Source organism: Bufo gargarizans, chromosome 5 (assembly GCF_014858855.1).
Source record: "Bufo gargarizans isolate SCDJY-AF-19 chromosome 5, ASM1485885v1, whole genome shotgun sequence".
NCBI lineage: Eukaryota > Metazoa > Chordata > Amphibia > Anura > Bufonidae > Bufo > Bufo gargarizans.
Window position 1 is genome coordinate 280,074,386 of NC_058084.1, and position 23,311 is coordinate 280,097,696.

The 23,311-nt window shown below is 41.8% G+C and overlaps 1 protein-coding gene across 20 annotated transcripts in view; it reads left to right on the forward strand.

Annotated features, from left to right (window-relative positions):
• Positions 1-18,371, forward strand: part of LOC122939068 — a 129,352-nt gene extending 110,981 nt beyond the window's left edge. For all 20 annotated transcript variants that reach the window (XM_044295014.1, XM_044295015.1, XM_044295016.1 and 17 more), the window contains 8 exons: positions 2,262-2,316; positions 3,259-3,277; positions 4,852-4,870; positions 5,677-5,712; positions 5,830-5,937; positions 7,268-7,403; positions 9,326-10,798; positions 17,945-18,371. In XM_044295014.1, coding sequence (XP_044150949.1) covers positions 2,262-2,316; positions 3,259-3,277; positions 4,852-4,870; positions 5,677-5,712; positions 5,830-5,937; positions 7,268-7,403; positions 9,326-10,797 — 1,845 coding nt within the window. In that variant the 3' untranslated portion in view covers position 10,798; positions 17,945-18,371. The remainder of the gene's footprint in view (positions 1-2,261; positions 2,317-3,258; positions 3,278-4,851; positions 4,871-5,676; positions 5,713-5,829; positions 5,938-7,267; positions 7,404-9,325; positions 10,799-17,944) is intronic.
• The last annotated feature ends 4,940 nt before the right edge of the window (positions 18,372-23,311 follow it).

Here is a 23,311-nt window from a genome sequence, read left to right on the forward strand (position 1 = left end):
ACCCTTTAAGTGTTCCACAAGAGTTAGTGGCAAATGGAGATGAAATTTCAGAATTTCTATTTTTTGTTACTTTGCCTCACAAAAAGTGTGTAATATAGAGCAACCAAAAATCATATATACCCTAAAATAGTACCAACAAAACTGCCACCTTATCCCATAGTTTCCAAAATGGGGTCACTCTTTTGGAGTTTCTAACCTAGGGGTGCATCAGGGGGGCTTCAAATGGGACATAGTGCCCAAAAAAACTGTCTAGCAAAATCTGCCTTCCAAAAACCATATGGCATCCCTTTCCTTCTGCGCCCTGCCGTGTGCCCATACAGCGGTTTGCGACCACATATGGGGTGTTTCTGTAAACTACAGAATCAGGGCCATAAATAATGAGTTTTGTTTGGCTGTTAAACTTTGCTTTGTAACTGGAAAAAAAAAAAGTAAAATGGAAAATTTGCCCAAAAATTGAAATTCTGAAATTTCATCTCTATTTGCCAATAACTCTTGTGGAACACCTAAAGGGTTAGCAACGTTTGTAAAATCAGTTTTGAATACCTTGAGGGGTGTAGTTTCTTAGATAGGGTCACTTTTATGTAGTTTCTACTCTAGGGGTGCATCAGGGGGCTTCAAATGGGACATGGTGTCAAAAAAACTGTCCAGCAAAATCTGGCTTCCAAAAACCATACGGCGCACCTTTCACTCTACGCCCCGCTGTGTGGCCGTACAGTAGTTTACGGCCACATATGGGGTGTTTCTGTAAACGCCAGAGTCAGGGCAATAAAGATACAGTCTTGTTTGGCTGTTAACCCTTGCTTTGTTAGTGGAAAAAATGGGTTAAAATGGAAAATTAGGCAAAAAAATGAAATTCTCAAATTTTATCTCTATTTGCCAATAACTCTTGTGCAACACCTAAAGGGTTAACCAAGTTTGTAAAATCAGTTTTGAATACCTTGAGGGGTGTAGTTTATAGAATGGGGTCATTTTTGGGTGGTTTCAATTATGTAAGCCTCACAAAGTGACTTCAGAGCTGTAGTGGTCCCTAAAAATTGGGTTTTGGAAATTTTCCGAAAAATGCTTCTAAACTTCTAAGCCTTGTAACGTCCCCAAAAAATAAAATGTAATTCCCAAAATGATCCAAACATGAAGTAGACATATGGGGAATGTAAAGTCATCACAATTTTTAGGGGTATTACTATGTATTACAGAAGTAGAGAAACTGAAACTTAGAAATTTGCTAATTTTTCCAAATTTTGGGTAAATTTGGTATTTTTTTTGTGCAAAAAAAAATTTTTTTTTGACTTAATTTTACCAGTGTCATGAAGTACAATATGGGACGAAAAAACTATCTCAGAACGGCCTGGATAAGTAAAAGTGTTTTAAAGTTATTCACACATAAACTGACACTGGTCAGATTTACAAAAAATAGCCTGGTCCTTAAGGTAAAAAATGGCTTGGTCCTGAAAGGGTTAAAGGGGTTCTGTAGTTTGTTTAATCTGATTATCTATCCTCTGGATAGATCATCAGCATCTGATCGGTGGGGGTCCGACACCTGGGACCCCCCGCCGATCAGCTGTTTGAGAAGGCAGCGGCGCTCCAGCAGTCTAATTTTCTAATCATTCATATTTTTTTTTATATGTGGCTGAGGAGCACTTAAAAGGGGTTGTCCAACATAATTAATAAGTGCGTGGCAGGCAGCAACGTGTTAGCAAGAATAAAAGAAACAAAACCTAACTCACTTTTCAAAATACTCTTCGATAGTGATGGGGATCTGTCCTTGGTCACGAGGTTGCTTCTGCTGTCATGTCCAAGAACAGCACATCACTGCCAGTTCTTGATCACGTGTGCAAGGATGATGTACTCTTCTTGCACACATGACCATTGAGGCCATTGGCTGCAGCAGTCTCGTGACCATAAACATGTTCCCGGGAGCCACGGGGCTGAAACAAAAGGCATTTTGAAAGGTAAGTTTCTAGACTTTTTATTTTTGCTAACACACTGCTACCTGCCACTTGCTTTTTATTTATGCTAGATAGACGGTATTTGATGGGACAGTTGGTGAGTGCTGCAGCCTCTTCCCAGGCCAGTGACATCACATTTATTGGTCACATGGTCTATGTGTAGCTCAGTCCCATTCAAGTGAACTGGCTTAGAGTGCAACACAAAGCACAGACACTACATAGTCTACAGCGCAACAGGAAGTCAGCAGGTCACAATATCAAAAGAAGTGACCAGTTGAGAAACAAGAATTTAGCATTGTTTTGAATGCTTTTCAGATTAATTCATCAATATGGACGGAAACTGTGATGACTCTCAGAACAGCAGACAAAAGTGAGTGTCTTTTTAATTTGTGTTTTTTTTTTTTTTTTTTTTTTTTTTTTCCTGTAAATCATTAAGTCAACTGTTTAAAAGGTTTCTACCACTTGCTGTGGACACATTTCATTTTCAGACGCTAGTGTCTGAAGTATCATACAAGCCAAGTATTATATTCCTCCGTTCCGCCATTTTCTTTAAAAAAGCACTTTTATATTTATGCAAATGAGCCTCTAGGTGCTATGCAGGCGTCTTTTCAGCACCTAGAGGCTCCGTCTACCTTCATAAACTGCTGCCCAGCTCCTCGCTCCAGCACGCCCATCTCCTAGTGAAATCGATCCTCCCCCTGCTTCTGGCGTCCGAAATCTCGCGCCTGCGCCGTTCGTCTCTGCATTCGGCGCAGGCGCAGTCAATGTCTGACCGCTCAGACATTGACTGCGCCAAATGCAGAGACGAACGGCGCAGGCGCGAGATTTCGGACGCCAGAAGCAGGGGGAGGATCGATTTCACTAGGAGATGGGCGTGCTGGAGCGAGGAGCTGGGCAGCAGTTTATGAAGGTAGACGGAGCCTCTAGGTGCTGAAAAGACGCCTGCATAGCACCTAGAGGCTCGTTTGCATAAATATAAAAGTGCTTTTTTACAGAAAACGGAGGAATATAATGCTTGGCTTGTATGGTACTTCAGACACTAGCGGATCGCTAGTGTCTGAAAACGAAATGTGTCCACAGCAAGTGGTAAAAACCCTTTAAAGCAATTGCCAGTCTAAAAGCTATATTCTTTTGTGCCCACAATTTGGTAAAGACCTAAAACATTCAGTGGGGCTAATCTTCATGTTGTTATCCACAGCAGTTACCATGCTGAAATCCGCAGGGAAAATACATAATGTAAACATGCCCTAAGTATACTTTTAGGTTTTGCATTCTGTAATATAATAAAATGTTTTTGTTTTGTTTTTAACAGAAATGAGAAAGAAAACAAGGTAAGGAAATGCTTTCCTTCTGGTACCAGAATCAAATTAATGTTGGCCGCAGATGTCACTGACATATTCCTAAATATTGGCATATGCTGCATGTATAATAATTGGCAAATGTTATTGAATAGATCTGTTAATGCCCACATACTAGTGAAGCTAATGCATTTTTCTAGTCTCAGTTTTGTAGCATTGTAAAATATTGCAATAAAAATTTTAATTTGTTTGTAGATACTTTAGTACACTTCTGGAGCTGCTGTTCCTCATGTAAATAAATGAATAAATTGACAACCGGGCATAGCCATACAACAGTTCCAGTAAAAAAAAACTGAAGGATGGCAAACTGCAAAAAAAAAAATTATTGTTACTTTATGCTGAATATGAGTGCATTATATGTACAAAAGTATGGGAACGCCTAACACATTACACCTTCAGAAGCTTTTATGATATCCCATTCTAAATCTATAGATATTAATATGGAGATTCCACTCTTCTGGGAAGGATTTCTGCAAGATTTTGGAGTGTTTCTGTGGGAATTAGAAATACTCTTCAAGATGTATAAGAAATGAGGTCAGACACTGATGTTGGACGAGAAGGCCTGGGTCACAATCTCCATTCTAGTTTATCCCAAACATGTTTAATGGGGGTTGAGGTTTGGGCTCTCTGCAGGAAACTCAAGTTCTTTCACACCAAACTCTACCAACCATGCCTTTAAGGACAATGCTTTGAGCACTGTTGCACAGTCACAGTGGAATAGAAAAGGGCCTACCCAAAATTGTCCAAAATGCCTTGGTATACTGAAGCATTAAGATTTCCCTTCACTGGAACTAAGGTGACTAGGCCAGCCCTTGAAAAACAACCCTATAGCATTATCTCTCCTCCACCAGACTTCACAGTTGGCACAATGTAGTCGGTCAGGTAAGGTTTTCCTGACATTTGCCAAACCCAGACTCGTCCAGAACATGTTTCCACTGCTTCATAGTCCAGTGGCAGCGTGCTGCTTCATAGTCCAGTGGCAGCGTGCTTTATATCTCTCCATCCTATGCTTAGCATTGTGTTTGATGGTTTACATTCAGCTCCTTGGCAATGGAAACCCATGCCTTGAATCTTCCAGCACACAGTCAAGAGTATTGGTGACCTTTTATACACTATGCACCTCAGCAATGGGTGACTCTGCTCTGTAACTTTGGCTTCTAAACACTTCCAGTTTTTAACAATACCACTCACTGTGGATTCTAGAATGATTAGGAGGGAATAAATTGTACAAACTGACTTGTTTGCAACATTGCCATCCTATTACAGTACCATGGTGGAGTTCAGTGAGCTCTTTAGAACAACCCATTTTTTCACAAATGTTTGTAAAGGCAGACTGCGTGGCAAGGAGCTGCATTTTATACACCTATGGTAATGGGACTGAACGAAACACCTGAATTTAATGATTAAGAGGTGTGTCCTAATACTTTTGTACATCGTGTATATTTACTGAAATTCCATTTTTAATGTGACCTTCACTTCAGTCTATTTATAAAAAAATATATACAAATTTCCCAGTAACTGTAGTGTATTGTGTTTTCTGTTTCCAGGTGGGATGATAACAAGAATGTAAGTAACATGTATATGTTGTGTGTTATATATGTGGCAAAGTGTGTGCACTTAATTATTATCTGTCAGTGGGGTCAGTAAGCTAAAGGAATTCTAAGGGCTGTTTCACACGAGCAGATGCCCTGCGTGACATCCGCTGCGTGAATGACAGCCAAGACCCGATGCGGACAGCAGAAGCATGGAGCATTAACATGATTGATAATGCTCCGTGCCTCTCTGTGATCTCTTTACTACAAAATCACAGTGACCACTTTATCTCACTGTGATTTCGTAGTAAAGAGATCACAGAGAGGCACGGAGCATTATCAGTCATGTTAATGCTCCGTGCTTCTGCAGTCTGCATCGGGTCTTGGCTGTCATTCACGCAGCGGATGTCACGCACGGCATCCGCTCGTGTGAAACAGCCCTAAGGCTTCTTTAGAAGCTCACCAGTTTGTTTGTAATTTGCTATGCAAAGACATTTGGTCAGAGTGGCTTAAAAACACAAATGAAGCAATGCTTGCCATTTCAACGCTTCCACCGTCCCTGATGCGCTCTACTTCTGGCTACTGTCTTGATATGCAGGAAATGCCTTAAATTGCTACCCAGCCATTCACTCACTTAGGTGGGTTGGCAGTGATTAGCCAAGTGGGCATTTACTGAATGTTGATGTGAAGGCCAGTGGGGGGTTGGCTGGGTCTACCATTGGTACACAGGCAACATGTTTGTTCCCGGTGGTTGTGGGCCAGTTGTAACTTAATAATTAAGTATGGCTTTCATATTGAAATGTTCATATCCGTGTTGTTCACTTGTGTATGTTTCAACAGGATGAAACAAGAATGAAGAAAGCACTAAAGTTTCTGGTAGGGAAGACACATCTTTGATTACAGATTGACATAGATTTTATATTATTTTTCCATAAACGCAACTGATTTGTATTTTTGGATTGTCTAACGGTCTGTTTTGTTTTTCCGGTGCAGGAAACATTTGAGATTGAAAGTGAAATTGAAGCAACAACTGTATCTAGACTCTGTGAGAAGCTGACAGCTAATCTGAAATTCTATAACACCAAGACAAAGGACGATGCAGTAAGTCTGTCTTGTGGTTTTCTGTTTTTTATTCCCCTTACAGGCAGCACATTTTAATATCTGACCAGCCATGTATTGTATTGTTTCTTGTTGTTCAGGCTACTTCATTAAAGCTTGTGGTTTATGTGGTCTTTGCAAGCATACACGCCAAACATGCACAATAGCAGCTCTGTATAATTGTTAAAATAACGCAAATATTTGGAAATGTATTATATATTACTGTATGGATACATAGTGTGTAAAGATTTTAAAATTGATTTACATGCATTTTGGGGGAAAATGTTTGTTCGTTTTATTTATGTGGCCTCTGCAGTTTGTGTTTTTCAGTACAGAATGCTGCTCTTTAATAAGTCCGCCGGACTGGTTGACAACTCGGTCTTCAGTCCCCTTCTTAACAAAATTCTGGCTGATTTAGGACCAAATCAAAATTCAACTTTGATTTGGTTATAAAGCAGCTTAGAAGATGGTTAAACAGGAGGAGACAAATGGTGAATTTACACATGCAAATATTCGGGCAGATTATTAGGGACGAACGTTCCTGCATATACTTATTCCCAACAATCTGCCTGTCTAAAGGTGTAGCCGATCACCCAATGAACGAGCGAAATTTATTTTCATTGAGTGAAACTGTCGTACGTGCAGGCAAGTAACTTATTGTTTCTGGGAAGCAGATCGTGCTGTTTAAACTGCGATCTGCTGTCCAGAAACAATAAAGCTGTATGAGGACGAGCAATAGCAATCAGTCGTTCTCATACATGTAAATGCAGCACTTCACCTCCACTATCAAGCAGCCAGTTGTCAGGAAGGAACACTTCATTCCCCATAATTGGGTGCTCCTCTGTACGTGTAAATCCAACTTGAGCTGCCAGAGACCCAGTCTGATGGGTTTATTACACAACAGCAGTCTGCAGATCTTCTGTACTTTAAAACATGGGTCGGTGTTTGCTGATGGATATATGCCTTGGCTGTTTTCCCTTCTTGTGTTCAAAGATTTGTTAAAAATCTGGACATTGACTCCTAGGGAGCCACTTCCAGAAATGTTAAACAGAACTACACTTTAAGCCTATTACAACAACCTGTGTTATGTGCCAGTTTCTAGTTAGCTTGTGGTCTTTAGCAAGGTGCTCCTCTAGCTGCCACCAAATACAGTGAAGCTGCACTTGTGCTGTAAATGCTGGAGGCTTTAGGTAACAAGACCCCTTATCCGAAACACTTGATATGTATAACATGTATATAGTTTGGCTTTACTGCACAGTCTCTATTGTTTTATTATATAATCCAGGTTTACTGATGTTTATAATATGCTGTTGTTTGCTTTATCTTTGTTAAGCTTTTTCCAGCTAGAGTTGCCAGAGCACAGGATGTGGCCATGGCCTTGATGAGGAACGTTGCAAAACAGCGTCTGCAGAATCAAGCCCAGAAGCCAAAACCTCAAGTGTCTCCACAACTTAACACGAGACCACCACGTAGGTTATCATGGTTAATATGATTGGGCAGGACATTTAATTTTGAAAAAAAGTTTTGTGAGGCTACTTTCACATCTGCGCTTTCCTTACTGGTATTGAGATCCGGCATAGGTGTCAATAGCGGAGGAAAACTCCTCAGTTTTGTCCCCATTCATTGTTACTGGGGACAAAACTTAATGGAATGGAGTGCAACAGAATAAATTTAATTTTGTTGTGTTCCCATGCTGCACACAAAAGCTCTGCAAGCAGCGTATTTGTGTGCGTGATGGGATACTGACCAAGACTGATTCGGCATGAAACACAATGCAAGTCAATTGTGATGGATCCCCTTTCTTGGACACGAAAGAAAATGGATTCCATTGACTTACAACGGTTTTAGTGCTGCATCCGCCTTGGTCATTTTAGAGATGATACTACCGGATAAGTTCAGCATTTTTGTCTGCAAAAATGCTGATGTGAAAGTAGCTTAAGACTAAGGGCTCCATGAAAACATTGGTTGTGGGAAAGTTGCACAACTAATCTCTTCATAGAATTGCATTTTGTCAGTAGAAATTGGACTTGATATTGCGGTTGTAATACAAGTGCTAAATGAGGCTTACTATGGAAGTCCCTGCAAACTGAAAAGTGCTTGTGTAGTTTGATTTTAACTCATGGTGCTGAGGGGTTGCTATTGCAGCTGCAAGAGCCTTATAACTGCCCTCCTGGCTTGCTATATACACCTTTTAGGCCCTGCCATTGTCAGGTCCACATAGGAAATATGTCAGTTTTTACAGTAACCGATATAATACAGAAGTATTCCAGTGTATTATATGAGCGATCAGAGGATCGCGTTGATGTTCCCTAGTTGGACACTGAGGGGGGAAAAAATATTTTGGTATTTTTTGGGGGGAGAGGGTGAAAACAATAACAAATCAAAGATTTATTTTTATTTTTCACCCCCCCCCCCCAATACATTTGTTTACCTGAAAATATGCATTAAAAAAATCTTTTTTTTTTAAATGGCAATTGCAGGTTTTTTGTTTTTGTTTATTCCACCGTCTATGTACCACAACATTTTTATTACTGAAAAATACTACTCATTCTTCAAAAAACAAGACCTCCTACAGCTCGCTTGACAGAAAAATAAAAATGTTATGGGTCTTTTTGAATGCAACACAAAAAGAGGTTTTATTGTGCTACAGTAGACAAAAGATATACATTTGGTATAATTGTAACTGTCGCTTATACTGTGAAAAAAAATAAAAACAGAAGACAATGGGGACATTTTTTCACAGTATCGCCCTAGAAATTGTTTTACGTTGTACAATACAGTAGATGTACCTTAGATTGTGCCAGTAAAAATTCAGCTTGTCCCACAAAAGACAAGCCTGCATATGCTGATAGAAAAAGAGAAAAGTTATGGCTTTTGAAATTCAGAGATGAGAAAAGCCACAGTGTCCTAAATAGGTTAGGAGCCTCTGATCTCAGCCATTTAACTCCTTAAATGTTGTGGTCCATGGCCACAGCCTCTAAAGTGTTTGTTAGAGGGAGGGGGTTACCTCCATGATGCGACCACATGGTACTGATGGACTAAAATGACACACCGCCTTTGCCCCAACAAAGTCTGCCTATTAGCCTAAACTTAAAAAATGCATTTTTAGTACCACTGCAATCATAATCAGCTTCATCATATCAAGAGATTTTATTTTCTCTGTACATCATATCCACAATATTTCAGTGGAACCATTCCCAGTTTCTCAAGTTTGAGGGCATTGCTTCCAAGAAACATTGAGTAGTCTGCCACTGTGAAATGTAGACGCAATTGACATACCTCTTAAAATTATTAAAACTCCTGATGTGAGGAAACATGTTTTACCACGCACCTGCACTATTAAATTGTTTGCTACTTTCATATTTGTTGACATGTCTTCTTGTGTTTACAGCTCTTCAAGGAAATGCCAATTTGACACACAACGCTGGCATTCAAAGTGGTTTTCCTGGGGCAAATTTTCAAAAATTTAATATTAAACAAAATATGCCAAAGGCAACTCAGTATCCACAGGGGCAGCAATATCCATTTGGTCTCCTGAACCAGAAACAAGGAATGCACATGAAAGAACCCCTGCAGAAAGCTGAAAATACTCAGCTTGGTGATTCCTTTATGAAGAACCTAAGCCAGGAAGATGCTCAGTTTTTTAAGAAATTAACGGCGTTGCTTGATGTTCTTCCACAAAATGCCTCATCGTCTGACAGTTCACAAATGAATTCAAAATTGCTGATGTTAAAGTCGCTGATTGTAGACCAAAAGAGTGCAGAACATGAACAAGCAAACCAGAAATTGATGATGCAGATTGCCTCTATGGTGAAGGATACTATAAGTGCACAGAATGCCTCTCTAAATCAGCAACTAATGATGTTAATGAGCTCTCAGAATAGCACGGCTATGGCCATGCAGACGGCCTCCCTTAGAAATAACCTTATGGGCCCAGATGGCATGAGTTCAGCTGGTTTCGTTCAAGGACTTCAGAGTTCGGGAAATATGCAGTCAAATATGAGTTCATTGATGCCTTTTAACCAGAATATTGGAAGCCAAATGTATGGACAGACGGGAAGAATCGGAGTGGGGCCAGTGGATCAGAGTGCCTATCAAGTTCCACAGGTTGACATGCAAAATTTTCCTACCAGTTCGCAAAACTATCCTAGCATACCCCAAAAGTATCCTGGTACATCACACAATCATCCTAGCACGTCCCAGAACTATCCTAGCACGTCCCAAAACTATCCTAGTAATTCCCAGAACTATCCTAGTACATCACAGAACTATGACAATTTCGCATATAGAAATTCAGTGGAAGGAAATTTTTCAGGACAAGGAGAACCATACGTCAGTAAGCGTGATGGCATTGTTAGCACTCTGACTGCGGGGCAAAATGAACGAACAACTCTCACACATACTGATGAACCTAGCGTGTATGACAAAGAATTGGATAAATCTTATTATAGCAACCCATCAAAACAAGTTCCAGAGTCTAGATATAATGACCGTATGGAAAAGCAGGCATCATATACTAGAGTTTGCCTCTCGCCAAGTTCTCCAAGAAATCAGTATGCTGATTATATTGAAAATCCAAGAGAAGAAATCGGAATACAAGACCAGAGACGACACAGCTTAAGATCTTACAATTCCTCTAACTGGGATGATCAGGAGGAGGATATGCGGTATATTAAGCGTGCTAGACTGGACTTAGACAAAAGATCTGATAGATCGGAAGGTTACAGTAATCAGTCACTTGAATCTCTTGGCATGAATACAGCCAGCATGCCGGAGGAGCTCCTAAAGAGGATTAAAGGAAAGGATTTGTTTACCACGTCAGCAATTATTAGCGAGTATTCAGAAAGACATTCTGGAAAATAAGGTAAGTGTAACAACAGTTTTCTCTCCATATAGACACATTTATACAGGCATTTTACTTCTTAAAAGGATGGATACTAATCTGAACTATGATGCATTTAACCGCTCCACGACTCCAGAACTCCCTGTACATCCGTGGTACGTGAGGAGTGTGTGAAATGGGCTCCCGAGCTGACCCGGGTGTGATGTAGTGGACATGTGGTCACGGTGACCAGGCTCAAAGATAAATCCAATCCCAGTCATATAACCCCCTAAGATGCTGCAATCAATGGTGAAGGCGGCATCTGAGGGGTTCAATGGAGAGAGGGGGCTCTCTCTCTCTGTCTTTCAATTGGATTCCTCACTGCAAAATCTCGGGGCTCTGATCAGTTCTTATGGCAGCCAGGTGCCTTCCAGGTCTACTACATCAAGCTGCCTTTTAAGGGTGCCCTTCACATGTAGCGGAAAATATGCAGGTTAGGATTTTTACACTACTGTGGATTAGGTTTTGGATTTCTTTGTATATTTTGATCTGGAATTCTGTGTAGATTAAATTCAGCACTGAAATGAATGGAAACATTCTGCCTCAAAAAAGCCACAAATCATTATTGAGCTGTAAACCCCATAGGAAGTTTTTATGCGCTGTATTTTCTGCCAGATTTTTCCACCAAATGTGAAGGCACCCTCATGGGATGTATCATTACAGGTTTAAAGGGCTTCTGTCACCCCATTAAACAGTTTTTTTTTTCCCCTTTACTAATAATCCCTACACTGCGATCTCATCATACATAAGCTAATTAATGATTTTCATTCAGTAGAATTTGTTAAAAATCGATTTTTGAAATATGTAAATTACCTTGCTACCAGCAAGTAGGGCGGCTGGTAGCAGCCGCATCCTCCGATGGTAATGACGCCCCCTCTGCTTGTTGATTGACAGATCCCGTCCGCTGGCCCTTTCTCTGCTGGCCCTGCCTGTTTTGATTCAATATCTGGCGCCGCAGCCGTACCGCTCTTCAATCTGCGCAGGCGCACTGAGAGGCGGCCACTCGCTCGGCCGCTCCATCCTCAATGCGCCTGCGCCGATGACGTCACATCTACACCCGGCGCAGGCGCATTGAGGAGCGAGCGGCCGCCTCTCAGTGCGCCTGCGCAGATTGAAGAGAGGTACGGCCGCGGCGCAGGCGCCAGATATTGAATCAAAACAGGCAGGGCCAGCAGAGAAAGGGCCAGCGGACGGGATCTGTCAATCAACAAGCAGAGGGGGCGTCATTACCATCGGAGGATGCGGCTGCTACCAGCAAGTAGCCGCCCTACTTGCTGGTAGCAAGGTAATTTACATATTTCAAAAATCGATTTTTAACAAATTCTACTGAACGAAAATCATTAATTAGCTTATGTATGATGAGATTGCAGTGTAGGGATTATTAGTAAAGAAAAAAAAAAACGGTTTAATGGGGTGACAGAAGCCCTTTAAAAAAAAAATTAAATTGTTTTTAAAAATATAATAAATGCAAAAAAAAATCACCACCTTTCCTAATTTTTTGTAGTAATTTTTTTTAAACTTTTTTGTTATTTTAACATAATTGGGGTTGAGCGAATTGGATTGCTGTGTGCGAACAAGATTATTTTTAAAACTTTGTTAGAGTATCAGCTCTGTCCTACTGTAAAATGTATTGCCTCGCGGAGGTCTTCGAAGTGTCAGAAAATCTTGCGAGACTTACTTCCGAGGCTTCATGCCTCATTAACAAAGCCAAGTTCAGCTTTGTATTTTTAAACAGTAATTTATGCAAATAAACAAATTGACACGAGATAGACACAAGACGAAGTTCAGTACAGACCAAAATTTGGACACCACCTCATTCAAAGAGTTTTCTTTATTTTCATGACTATGAAAGCATCAAAACTATGAATTAACACATGTGGAATTATATACATAACAAAAAAGTGTGAAACAACTGAAAATATGTCATATTCTAGGTTCTTCAAAGTAGCTACCTTTTGCTTTGATTACTGCTTTGCACACTCTTGGCATTCTCTTGATGAGCTTCAAGAGGTAGTCACCTGAAATGGTCTTCCAACAGTCTTGAAGGAGTTCCCAGAGATGCTTAGCACTTGTTGGCCCTTTTGCCTTCACTCTGCGGTCCAGCTCACCCCAAACCATCTCAATTGGGTTCAGGTCCGGTGACTGTGGAGGCCAGGTCATCTGGTGCAGCACCCCATCACTCTCCTTCATGGTCAAATAGCCCTTACTTTCAAATTTTTCCCAATTTTTCGGACTGACTGAGCTTCATTTCTTTAAGTAATAATGGCCACTCGTTTTTCTTTACTTAGCTGCATTTTTCTTGCCATAATTCAAATTCTAACAGTCTATTCAGTAGGACTATCGGCTGTGTATCCACCTGACTTCTCCTCAACGCAACTGATGGTCCCAATCCCACTTATTAAACCTGACAGGGCACACCTGTGAAGTGAAAACCATTTCAGGTGACTACCTCTTGAAGCTCATCAAGAGAATGCCAAAGTGTGCAAAGCAGTAATCAAAGCAAAAGGTGGCTACTTGAAGAACCTAGAATATGACATATTTTCAGTTGTTTCACACTTTTTTGTTATGTATATAATTCCACCTGTATTAATTCATAGTTTTGATGCCTTAAGTGTGACTCTACAATTTTCATAGTCATGAAAATAAAGAAAACTCTTTGAGAAGGTGTGTCCAAACTTTTGGTCTGTACTGTATGTATTTACTGAACCTTCGGAAAGACCGCCGCAGAGGCAATACATTTTGCAGTAGGATGGAGCCTATATTCATAAGGTAGACTTTAAAAGAATCGGGTTTGGATACAGCAATCCGAACCCGATTTGCTTAACCCTAATAATAATCAAAGCATCTGAACTATTAAAATATAAAAATATTTATTGTTCGTGGTGAGCGCTGGAATAGAAATAAAAAGAATAAAAATGACCCATTTTACTTTTTATTTTATTTTTTTATATCAATTCCCCCCTCCCACAAAAAAAAAAAATATATGAAGTGATCAGAAAGTTGCGTGTAATCCTGTGTACTCCAAAATGGTGGCAATAAAAACGACAGCTTACCGCTTGATAAACAATTCCTCACACAGATCTCGAGACTGAAATATAAAAAAATATATGGATCAGAATACAGTGAATAAAAAAAAAATTTTCCAAAAGTTTTTAATTTTTTAAAGCGGTAAAAATAAAAACGATGTAAATGTGGTATTGCTATAATTGTACTAACCACACATAGTGCTGTCTCACTGAAATCCATCAGATGATCTGTCTTGCTCAGTCTGTAGCCCTTGTCTCTACGTTCCTGACATCTCATAAACACTGCTCATTTGAGAAGAATTTATCTTAAAGGGACACTACCATAAAAATTGATCACACATTTAAAGGGTTTTTCCAGAAGTGCAGTATTGATGACCTGTAGCCAGAGATGGAAGGGGGATGATCAACATTAGACTAAGTACAATGCTTTTTTGTAAGCATCTTTATCTAGGGCCTATCAAGAGAACAACAGCATCCTATTGCTATCCTAGAGTCAACATCTGCCATTATACTAGTGGATAACCTTTTTCACTCACAGCAGCAGTGATATAACAATAGGTAGGAGTTTTCTCTCTATGCTGACTGCAGAAGGGCAGTATTTTGTATTTAATTTTCAGTGACAGGCTGAAATGAAAAAGAGAAAAAAAAAATTATGAATATAGTTTTTAAAAAAATACATCACTGACAGAAGTGTCCCTTTTTAAATGGATTTTTGTGAGCTGTTAGGAAAGTAATCTCCCACCCCCCTATAATGTTGAGTTCACATCACCGTTCAGCCTTTCCGTTCTCCTGCTCCTAAACTGAGAAGAAGAACGGAAAGTCTGAACGCTGAACTCACCCTAAGAGCTTTATCCCAAATACATAATTGCAAATCCGGACACTTACTGTTATACATTAACAGATACTGATTTCATGTAGAACTAGTGGAAGTTTTTGTTCGCGGTAACAATTATATAGGTGAAAATGTAATTTTTGACTGATACAAATCTGTTCCATTGGTCCAAATCTAATAGGCATTTTTTTTGTGACAGTCATTTTTACTGTTGAAGCAGTCAGGATTTTATGGTTACATTTAGATACATACAGGTAATATGTATAACCTTTACGGTTGCTATGAGGGATTGGTATGACTTAAAGGGGTTTTCCCATCTTAGACAATGGGGGCCTATCGCTGGGGTATGCCCCCATTGTTTAATAGGTGCCGGAGAACCTACAAGGAGAACGGAGCGAAGAAAGTTGAGGAGGGTGCACTGCACATGCGCAGCCGCCCTCCATTCATTTCTGTTGAGCTGCCGAAAATAGACAAGCACTGGCTCAGCTATTTCCATCTGCCCTATAGAAATGAATGGGAGCTGTGGCCACGCATGTGCGGTGCACTCCCATTCTCTTCAATGGGAGTGGCAGGGAGGTGTGCCTGGTGGTGAACGGACCCTGGGAAACTCTGGGTCCTCCAGCCACAACTCTCCCCGACTCTGTTCTCCTTCTAGGTGTGGGTCCCAGAGGTGGGACCCGCACCTATCAGACAATAGGGGCATATCCTAGTGATATGTCCCTATTGTCTAAGATGGAATAACCCCTTTAACACAATAACCCAGGCACAGTAAGCACCTTCGGTCACGCTTCGTTTTCTGGTAAAAGGTGAATTGAGTTATGGATTCCGTTACCACGGACCATAATGTAATTCTATGACTGAATGCCTTTAGAGGCATTTAGTTATTCATTCCGCCATAATAGAAGTTTATGGGCTGCCATACGGATCCGTTCCGTTTCCGTTATGCAGGGGAGTCCTCTAATATAATATGTTAGATATTCTAATATATTGGGCTACTTTCACACTTGCGGGAGAGTGATCTGGAACTGCCTGCCGGATCTGGTAATCTGCATGCAAACGGACAGCATTTGTAGACTGATCCGGATGCGCATGTGCAGACCGGAAGGATGGATCAGGCATTGCGGTATTTTCAATGCCGGATCCGGCACTAATACATTTCAATGTAAATTAATACTGGATCCGGAATTTTGAACGGAGATAACGGCGTTCAGTGACTGAACTGAAGACATCCTGATGCATTTTTGAACGGATTTCAGAATGCATTCAGAATGCATGGGGATAAAACTGATCAGTTATTTTCCGGTATTGAAACCCTATCACGGAACTCTGTGCCGGAATAGAAAAACACTGGTGTGAAAGTACCTTTTAGATATTCCTATCTAGTAATAATCATTATCGCTGTTACTGCAGAGTGTAACGGGTATCACTAGAGAAGCAGAAATGGGAACTGTATTCTTGTTTGTGTGTTTGTGATATGTTTGGTGCCACTTACTTAGGGCCGTGATCCAGTAGCAGGTAAACGTCTGGGTCATGGCGTCAATAAACGGCCTAATTAGACTCGAGGGGTGATTAGATAAGCAAATGCTCATCTTCTCACGCCTTTTCTGGAAAAGGAGAATGAAAATATGTATGCTGTCTGATTGATGGGTGAAAGGAGTTAATAACATGGGTTTACTCCCCTGTGACATGTACCGTTTTACAGGGAGAGACCATCTATGTCTCCTTGGGCAGCTTGTCACTCAGCCCCCTTTCCATCTCCACTCTTGCAGACATCTCAGCCGGCTCGATGGGGTGGAGGGCTTCTGCTGGCATATCTTGGGCGGACAATCTCTGCTTTAAAACAAGACCTCGATCATTTAGCCGTGATAAATTGCAAGTTAGAACACTTAGGCTGCGTTCACACGGGCGAGATTTCCGCACGGGTGCAATGCAGTAGGTGAACGCATTGCACCTGCACTGAATCCTGACCCATTCATTTCAATGGGTCTGTGTACATGAGCGTTTTTTTTCATGCATCACTTCTGCAATGCTTTAAAATCGCAGCATGTTCTATATTCTGCGTTTTTTACGCAGCCCTGGCTCCATAGAAGTGAATGGGGCTGTGTTAATAACGCATTGCATCTGCAAGCAAGTGAACGAATCCGGGCCTAATCTGTCACGCTCGTGTGAACTCAGCCTTAGGCTCCTTTCACACTAGCGTTCACTGGTCCGCTCGTGAGCTCCGTTTGAAGGAGCTCACGAGCGGACCCGAACGCAGCCGTCCAGCCCTGATGCATTCTGAATGGAGCGGATCCGCTCAGACTGCATCAGTCTGGCGGCGTTCAGCCTCCGCTCCGCTCGCCTCCGCATGGACAGGCGGACAGCTGAACGCTGCTTGCAGCGTTCGGGTGTCCGCCTGGCCGTGCGGATCCGTCCAGACTTACAATATAAGTCAATGGGGACGGATCCGTTTGAAGATGCCACAATATGGCTCAATCTTCAAGCGGATCCGTCCCCCATTGACTTTACATTGAAAGTCTGGACGGATCCGTCCCAGGCTATTTTCACACTTAGCTTTTTTTAGCTAATATAATGCAGACGGATCCGTCTGCATTATTACGATCGGATCCGTTCAGAACGGATCCGATCGAACGCTAGTGTGAAAGTAGCCTTAGATGGGTCAAGAATAAAAGCTGCAAGTAAGGGCCCTAGCTCTCAATTTATCTTGGTCTTGTTTTAAAGCTCAGATTGTGAGCTTTAAAGGAGTTGTCTCCTTTTTTATATTGATGACCTATCCTTAGATCACCTATCTAAGGATAGGTGAAATGAATATTGTAATTACACCTTCTCAATGTTGCAATTGTGACGATGAGCAGGTATACAATGAAGAAGAGGCAGTGCTCATACGAGCTCTGCGTTCTCTTTTAAAAAAAAAAAGCTGATTGGCGGAGGTTCCTGAGGATAGGTCATCAATATAAATAAAATTTAAAAAAGTGGATAGCTCCTTTTAAAATTAGAATGTAGCTGTTACACAGCCTTAGGTAGAGTCATCAGTAGCAAGGCTGCTACTAAATTGCCACCCTGGAAGGATGTATGCCATGTGTCTGGCAGGGAAAGGGTTAAATAGGCCAAATTAATAGATTCTGTGTACATTTTGTTGAGGCCTTAGTTTGGTTCCCTTTTATAACTTGGTGAACACTTAAAATATGTAACCACGAAGGCTTATTTACACTACAGCGTTAATCACTGTTTTTTTTTTTGTTTTTTTTTTTGTTTTTTTTCTCCCCACAGGATATTACATGTGGCCGTGGACAGCTACAAGAATATACGCTGATGTCCAGTATCTCCATGAAGGAGTCCTGATTGTTTTATTTCCTAAGCAAATGAGTTTTGCCTAGTTTTATGTAAAGATTGTTTATTTTGTTTAAAGTAGGTCTGTGTTCACATTTACATGCAGCTCGAGTTTGTATTCGATGGAAAAAGTCTCACTTTGCTAGACAGGAAAACATTGCATCTGCCTGTGTGTAGGTGTGAACACAGGATACGTTTTTTGTTTCCTCAGTAAATATGTACAGGCGATTATTGTGCAGTTTTAGTAACATCCTACAGTGGTTGCTGGTGTCTTGTGAAGTGTTTTGTTAATGACTTTGCCATTTCAATTCATGCAGTAGCTGGTGATTTGTATAGTTTCATTAAATTCATAATTTGGCCACCTGTATACTTAGTTTTACTCTTGACTTCTCGGCAAAATCATTGGAGAATGAAATGTAGGTAAACATTTAAAATGATGTAACAAATGGCTTTACTAAACTGGATGATGGCTATGAGTACAACTCTTCTCTGCCTCTGGATAAGCACCTTTTTAAAAGGCTTGTGTCTTACACATAGGGGGCATATCGCTAGGATATTATTATTTATTATTAAAGCGCCATTCATTCCATAGCGCTGTACATATGAGAATAGGTATACATACATAATACAGACAATTGCCCTAATCATACACAAGACGGGTTACAAACTGGTGCAGAAGGAGAGAGGGCCCTGCCCGTGAGGGCTTACAATCTACATGGTGTGGGAGAAGGAGATATGTCCCCAATGTCTGATAGGTGCACCTATTTCTAAAACAGAACCCACAAAGAGGAGGAGCGCAGACCTGGCAGCCCTCCGTTCATTTTTATAGGCTGTTGAACGCCAGCTTGACTATTTCAGTCAGCCCTATAGAAATGGGTGGTGGCCATGTTTCTGCGGGGTGCTTCGAAACGCACCACTCGGCCATTATCAGCACTCCCATAGACTGAATAGAAGTTGGCCATGCATGTGTGGTCCGCCCTCCTTTTTGCAGGCTCAGTTTTTTTAAAATAGGTGCGAGTCCCAGGGGTGGACCTGCACCTTTCAGACATTGGGGACATATCCTAGTGTGATGGGCCAACCCCTTTAATAGTCTCTACACTGGTCATTCTCAATCTTTTAACGCCAAGTACCGCATAGCGAAAAATGTTTGAATCAAGGAGGCGAACAGTGATGAATGTTCATAAAGTTTATTTGGACCACCACATCCAATAGTAGAGGTGCTACACTGACAGGACATCATGATCACCCAGCCACCCCATTGTACTTTTATTATACCTGACGTGATAATATATGGCGACATGTGGGATCTTTTAGGTGACCGATATATCACAGGGCCACTAAAAATTCTATTACCAAGCATGTTTATGTCTAGGCCACTGCACAGATGACACTTCCTGAGAACTGAGGAAGACATTGGGCAATGCTACAGTCACATCTACAGCAGTCTGCATTGTACTTTACCCCATCCCTAACAACATAGCCATTCACCAGCAAATTAATGACTGACCTCCTGACTGGTCAGAGGTAAGCCTCACTGGCTCCAGGCAGCCACTGTTTACTTAGTGTGGGCCCTGACAGGTGAAGCTCTATGAATGGGGCAATAGGGAGCAGCGTCCACATCCTCTACCATGGAGACACGCCAGGCCTGCTCAGGTGGCTCTTCATCACACAGAGGATAAGGCCAGAATCTGGGATAAAACGCGCAGCCGGTATCTCTTCTGTCTTCGTCTGTGAGGTAAAGGACCTGTGGTGACGTCACTGCGCTTATCTCATCACATGATCCATCACCATGGAGATGGATCGTGTGACGGACCATGTGATGAACGCAGTGACGTCACCACAGGTCCTTTACCTCACAGATGAAGACAGAAGAGATGCCGGCTGCGCAAACAAGTGGATTAAGGTGAGTTAAATTATTTTTTGAACCCCTCTAGCCCTATTTTACTTAGCATTCTGTATTCAGAATGCTATTATTTTCCCTTATAACCATGTTGTAAGGGAAAATAATACAATCTACACAACACCTAACCCAAACCTGAACTTCAGTGAAGAAGTTCGGGTCTGGGTAGCACATACATTTTTTTTATCACGCGCGTGCAAAACAAATTGCACCCACGCAATAAAAACTGAACAACGGGACGCAATCGCAGTCAAAACTGACTGCAATTGTGTACCTATTCGCGTGGGTTTGCCTCAATACACTTGGGACGCATCCTGAACAAATCCGTCACGCCCGTGTGAACCCAGCCTAATTAGAGTTGGAGAAGAAAACAAAACCACTGGGGGGAGAGGACAGGAGTGTGCAAATACACACAAGAACACCCCTGCTTTTGGAGCGATCAGAGGAGCATGACACAAATATGTGAAGAACTGGGGAGGAGGGAAGAGGCCTGGACTCGGAGTAGAGAAGCACTGGCGCTAACCGAAACAAAATATCCAACATGGCCAACATGTTTCAGTTAGTCGCCCAGGCCTAGCCGGCGGTCTCTGGTGCACAGGCTTTATCGTGCAGACTGAGTATTGTGAAACCTGGCCACCAGAGATTGCCCACCCGCAACTATTACAGTTATATTAACTTTGCCAGCGCTGCATAGTAGGATGTGCAGGCAAAATGAATGTAACAGCTGTGGGGATAGAGGCTTCAGCTTCAAAGAGGGAGGACGGGCTTCAATGTTTACAGAGCGTGTGCTGCATTTACCTAGCAACCAGCAAGGGAGAGTATATATATATTTTTTTTTTATATGTGTTAGTGCATACCCTCTGTGGTATGCATGTCCTGAGAACCTCAGTTATTCACAATAGATTTTAAGTTTATGTCCAGTTGTTCTGTTTAGATTCTAGGAAATACAAGCACAAAAAATAAGGTGATTTGATAAGAACTTTGGGAGTGATTTATTAAAACTAGAGCAGATGAAAACTGGCTTAGGGCTCTTTCACACTTGCGGCAGGACGGATCCGGCAGGCTGGTCTCCCTGTCGGATCCGTCCTTCCGCTGTTTCGCCAGACCGCCGCTACGTCCCCATTGACTATAATGGGGACGGGGGCTGAGCTCCGGCAGTGCACGGCGAAAGCCGCCGGACTAAAAATTCGGCCGTGCAGGACTTTTTAGTCCGGCGACTTTCGCCGTGCTGCGCCGGAGCTCAGCCCCCGTCCCCATTATAGTCAATGGGGACGGAGCGGCGGCTCGGCGAAACAGCGGAAAGAAGGATCCGACAGGGAGACCAGCCTGCCGGATCCGTCCTGCCGCAAGTGTGAAAGAGCCCTTAGATGCTCAAAGCAACCAGTTAGATTGATTATTTTATTTTACAAAGGAGTGCTGAAAAAAAAAAAATATATGATGTGGTTGCTGTAGACAACCTAACCCTTTCAAGAAGGGGTCATTTTTTTAGTTTTCATTTTTTAATCGCAGGCCTCCCAAAGCCATAACTTTTTTTATTCACATAGCTGTATCAGGGCTTGTTTTTTGCTGGACAAGATGTACATTCTAATTGCACCATTTACGGTTGCATACAGTGTGGTGGGGAGAAGTTAAAAAATTCCTTCACATTTTTTGTTTTTGTTTTATTTCTTCTTTACAGTTTACTATGTGGTATAGACTAACCACTTACTTTATTTTTAAATGCCTGAAAGGGATTTGGAAATGGGTTAAAAGCTATGTACACCTTTTGGGGCAATTTTTATTATTGAGTTGTGCTCATTTTGAGCAAAATATTTTTTTAATTGGTCTTTATTAAAAATATGAAATCCTTTTTACTGTAAATGACACTTTTTTGTCTAATATATATATATATATATATTAAAAAACTGGCTGAATAGGAAACCAACTTCAGCCTTGTCCTGACTTCAGTGTCACAGCCGAGAGGTAGAGGGGGAGTTTGGTGAGCCCACCGTGGTGTGCAGCTGGACAGTGGGTCCCAATGGATAGTCTTTCTTCAGCTGACCCATCAGGACCGTGCAAATGGGCGGCTTCATGGAATACAAATGCTCTGGTATGGGAGCACATCACTTCCTGTCATGGTTTGTAATCTGAGGATCTATACACCTCTGTGTAGAACTGAGGGGGCACCGTGCTCTGTGTGCATGAGGAGAGGGAGAGTGTGATTAGTAATAGAGATACAGTGGGTCAAAAAAGTATTTAGTCAGCCACCAATTGTGCAAGTTCTCCCACTTAAAAAGATGAGGCCTGTAATTTTCATCATAGGTATACCTCAACTATGAGAGACAGAATGGGGGGGGAAAGAATAAGGAAATCACATTGTTGGATTTCTAATGAATGAATGGTAACTTCCTGGGCAAAATAAGTATTTGGTCACCTACAAACAAGGAAGATTTCTGGCTCTCACAGACCTGTAACTTCTTATTGTCACATTCCAAACTCCACTATGGCCCAGACCAAAGAACTGTCGAAGGACACCAGAAACAAAATTGTAGACCTGCACCAGGCTGGAAAGACTGAATCTGCAATAGGCAAGCAGCTTGGTGTTAAGAAATCAACATTGGGACCAATTATTAGAAAATGGAAGACACACAAGACCACAGATAATCTCCTTCGATCTGGGGCTCCATGCAAGATCTCACCCCGTGGGGTCAAAATAGTCACAAGATTGGTGAGCAAAAATCCCAGAACCACACGGGGGGACCTAGTGAATGACCTGCAGAGAGCTGAGACCAAAGTAACAAAGGCTACCATCAGTAATGCACTACGCCGCCGGGGACTCAAATCCTGCAGTCCCAGACGTGTCTCTGTGCTTAAGCCAGTACATGTCCGAGCCCGTCTGAAGTTTGCTAGAGAGCATTAGGATGATCCAGAAGAGGAGAATGTCATATGGTCGGATGAAACCAAAGTAAAACTTTTTGGTAAAAACTCGTGTTTGGACGAGAAAGAATGCTGAGTTGCATCCAAAGAACACCATACCTACTGTGAAGCATGGGGGTGGAAACATCATGCTTTGGGGCTGTTTTTCTGCAAAGGGACCAGGACGACTGATCCGTTTAAAGGAAAGAATGAATGGGGCCATGTATTGTGAGATTTTGAGTGAAATCAGCAAGGGCATTGAAGATTAAATATGGCTGGGTATTTCAGCATGACAATGATCCTAAACACACCGCCCGGGCAACGAAGGAGTGGCTTCGTAAGAAGCATTTCAAGGTCCTGGAGTGGCCTAGCCAGTCTCCAGATCTCAACCTCATAGAAAACCTTTGGAGGGAGTTGAAAGTCTGTGTTGCCCAGCGACAGCCCCCAAACATCACTGCTCTAGAGGAGATCTGCATGGAGCAATGGGCCAAAATACCAGCAACAGTGTGCGA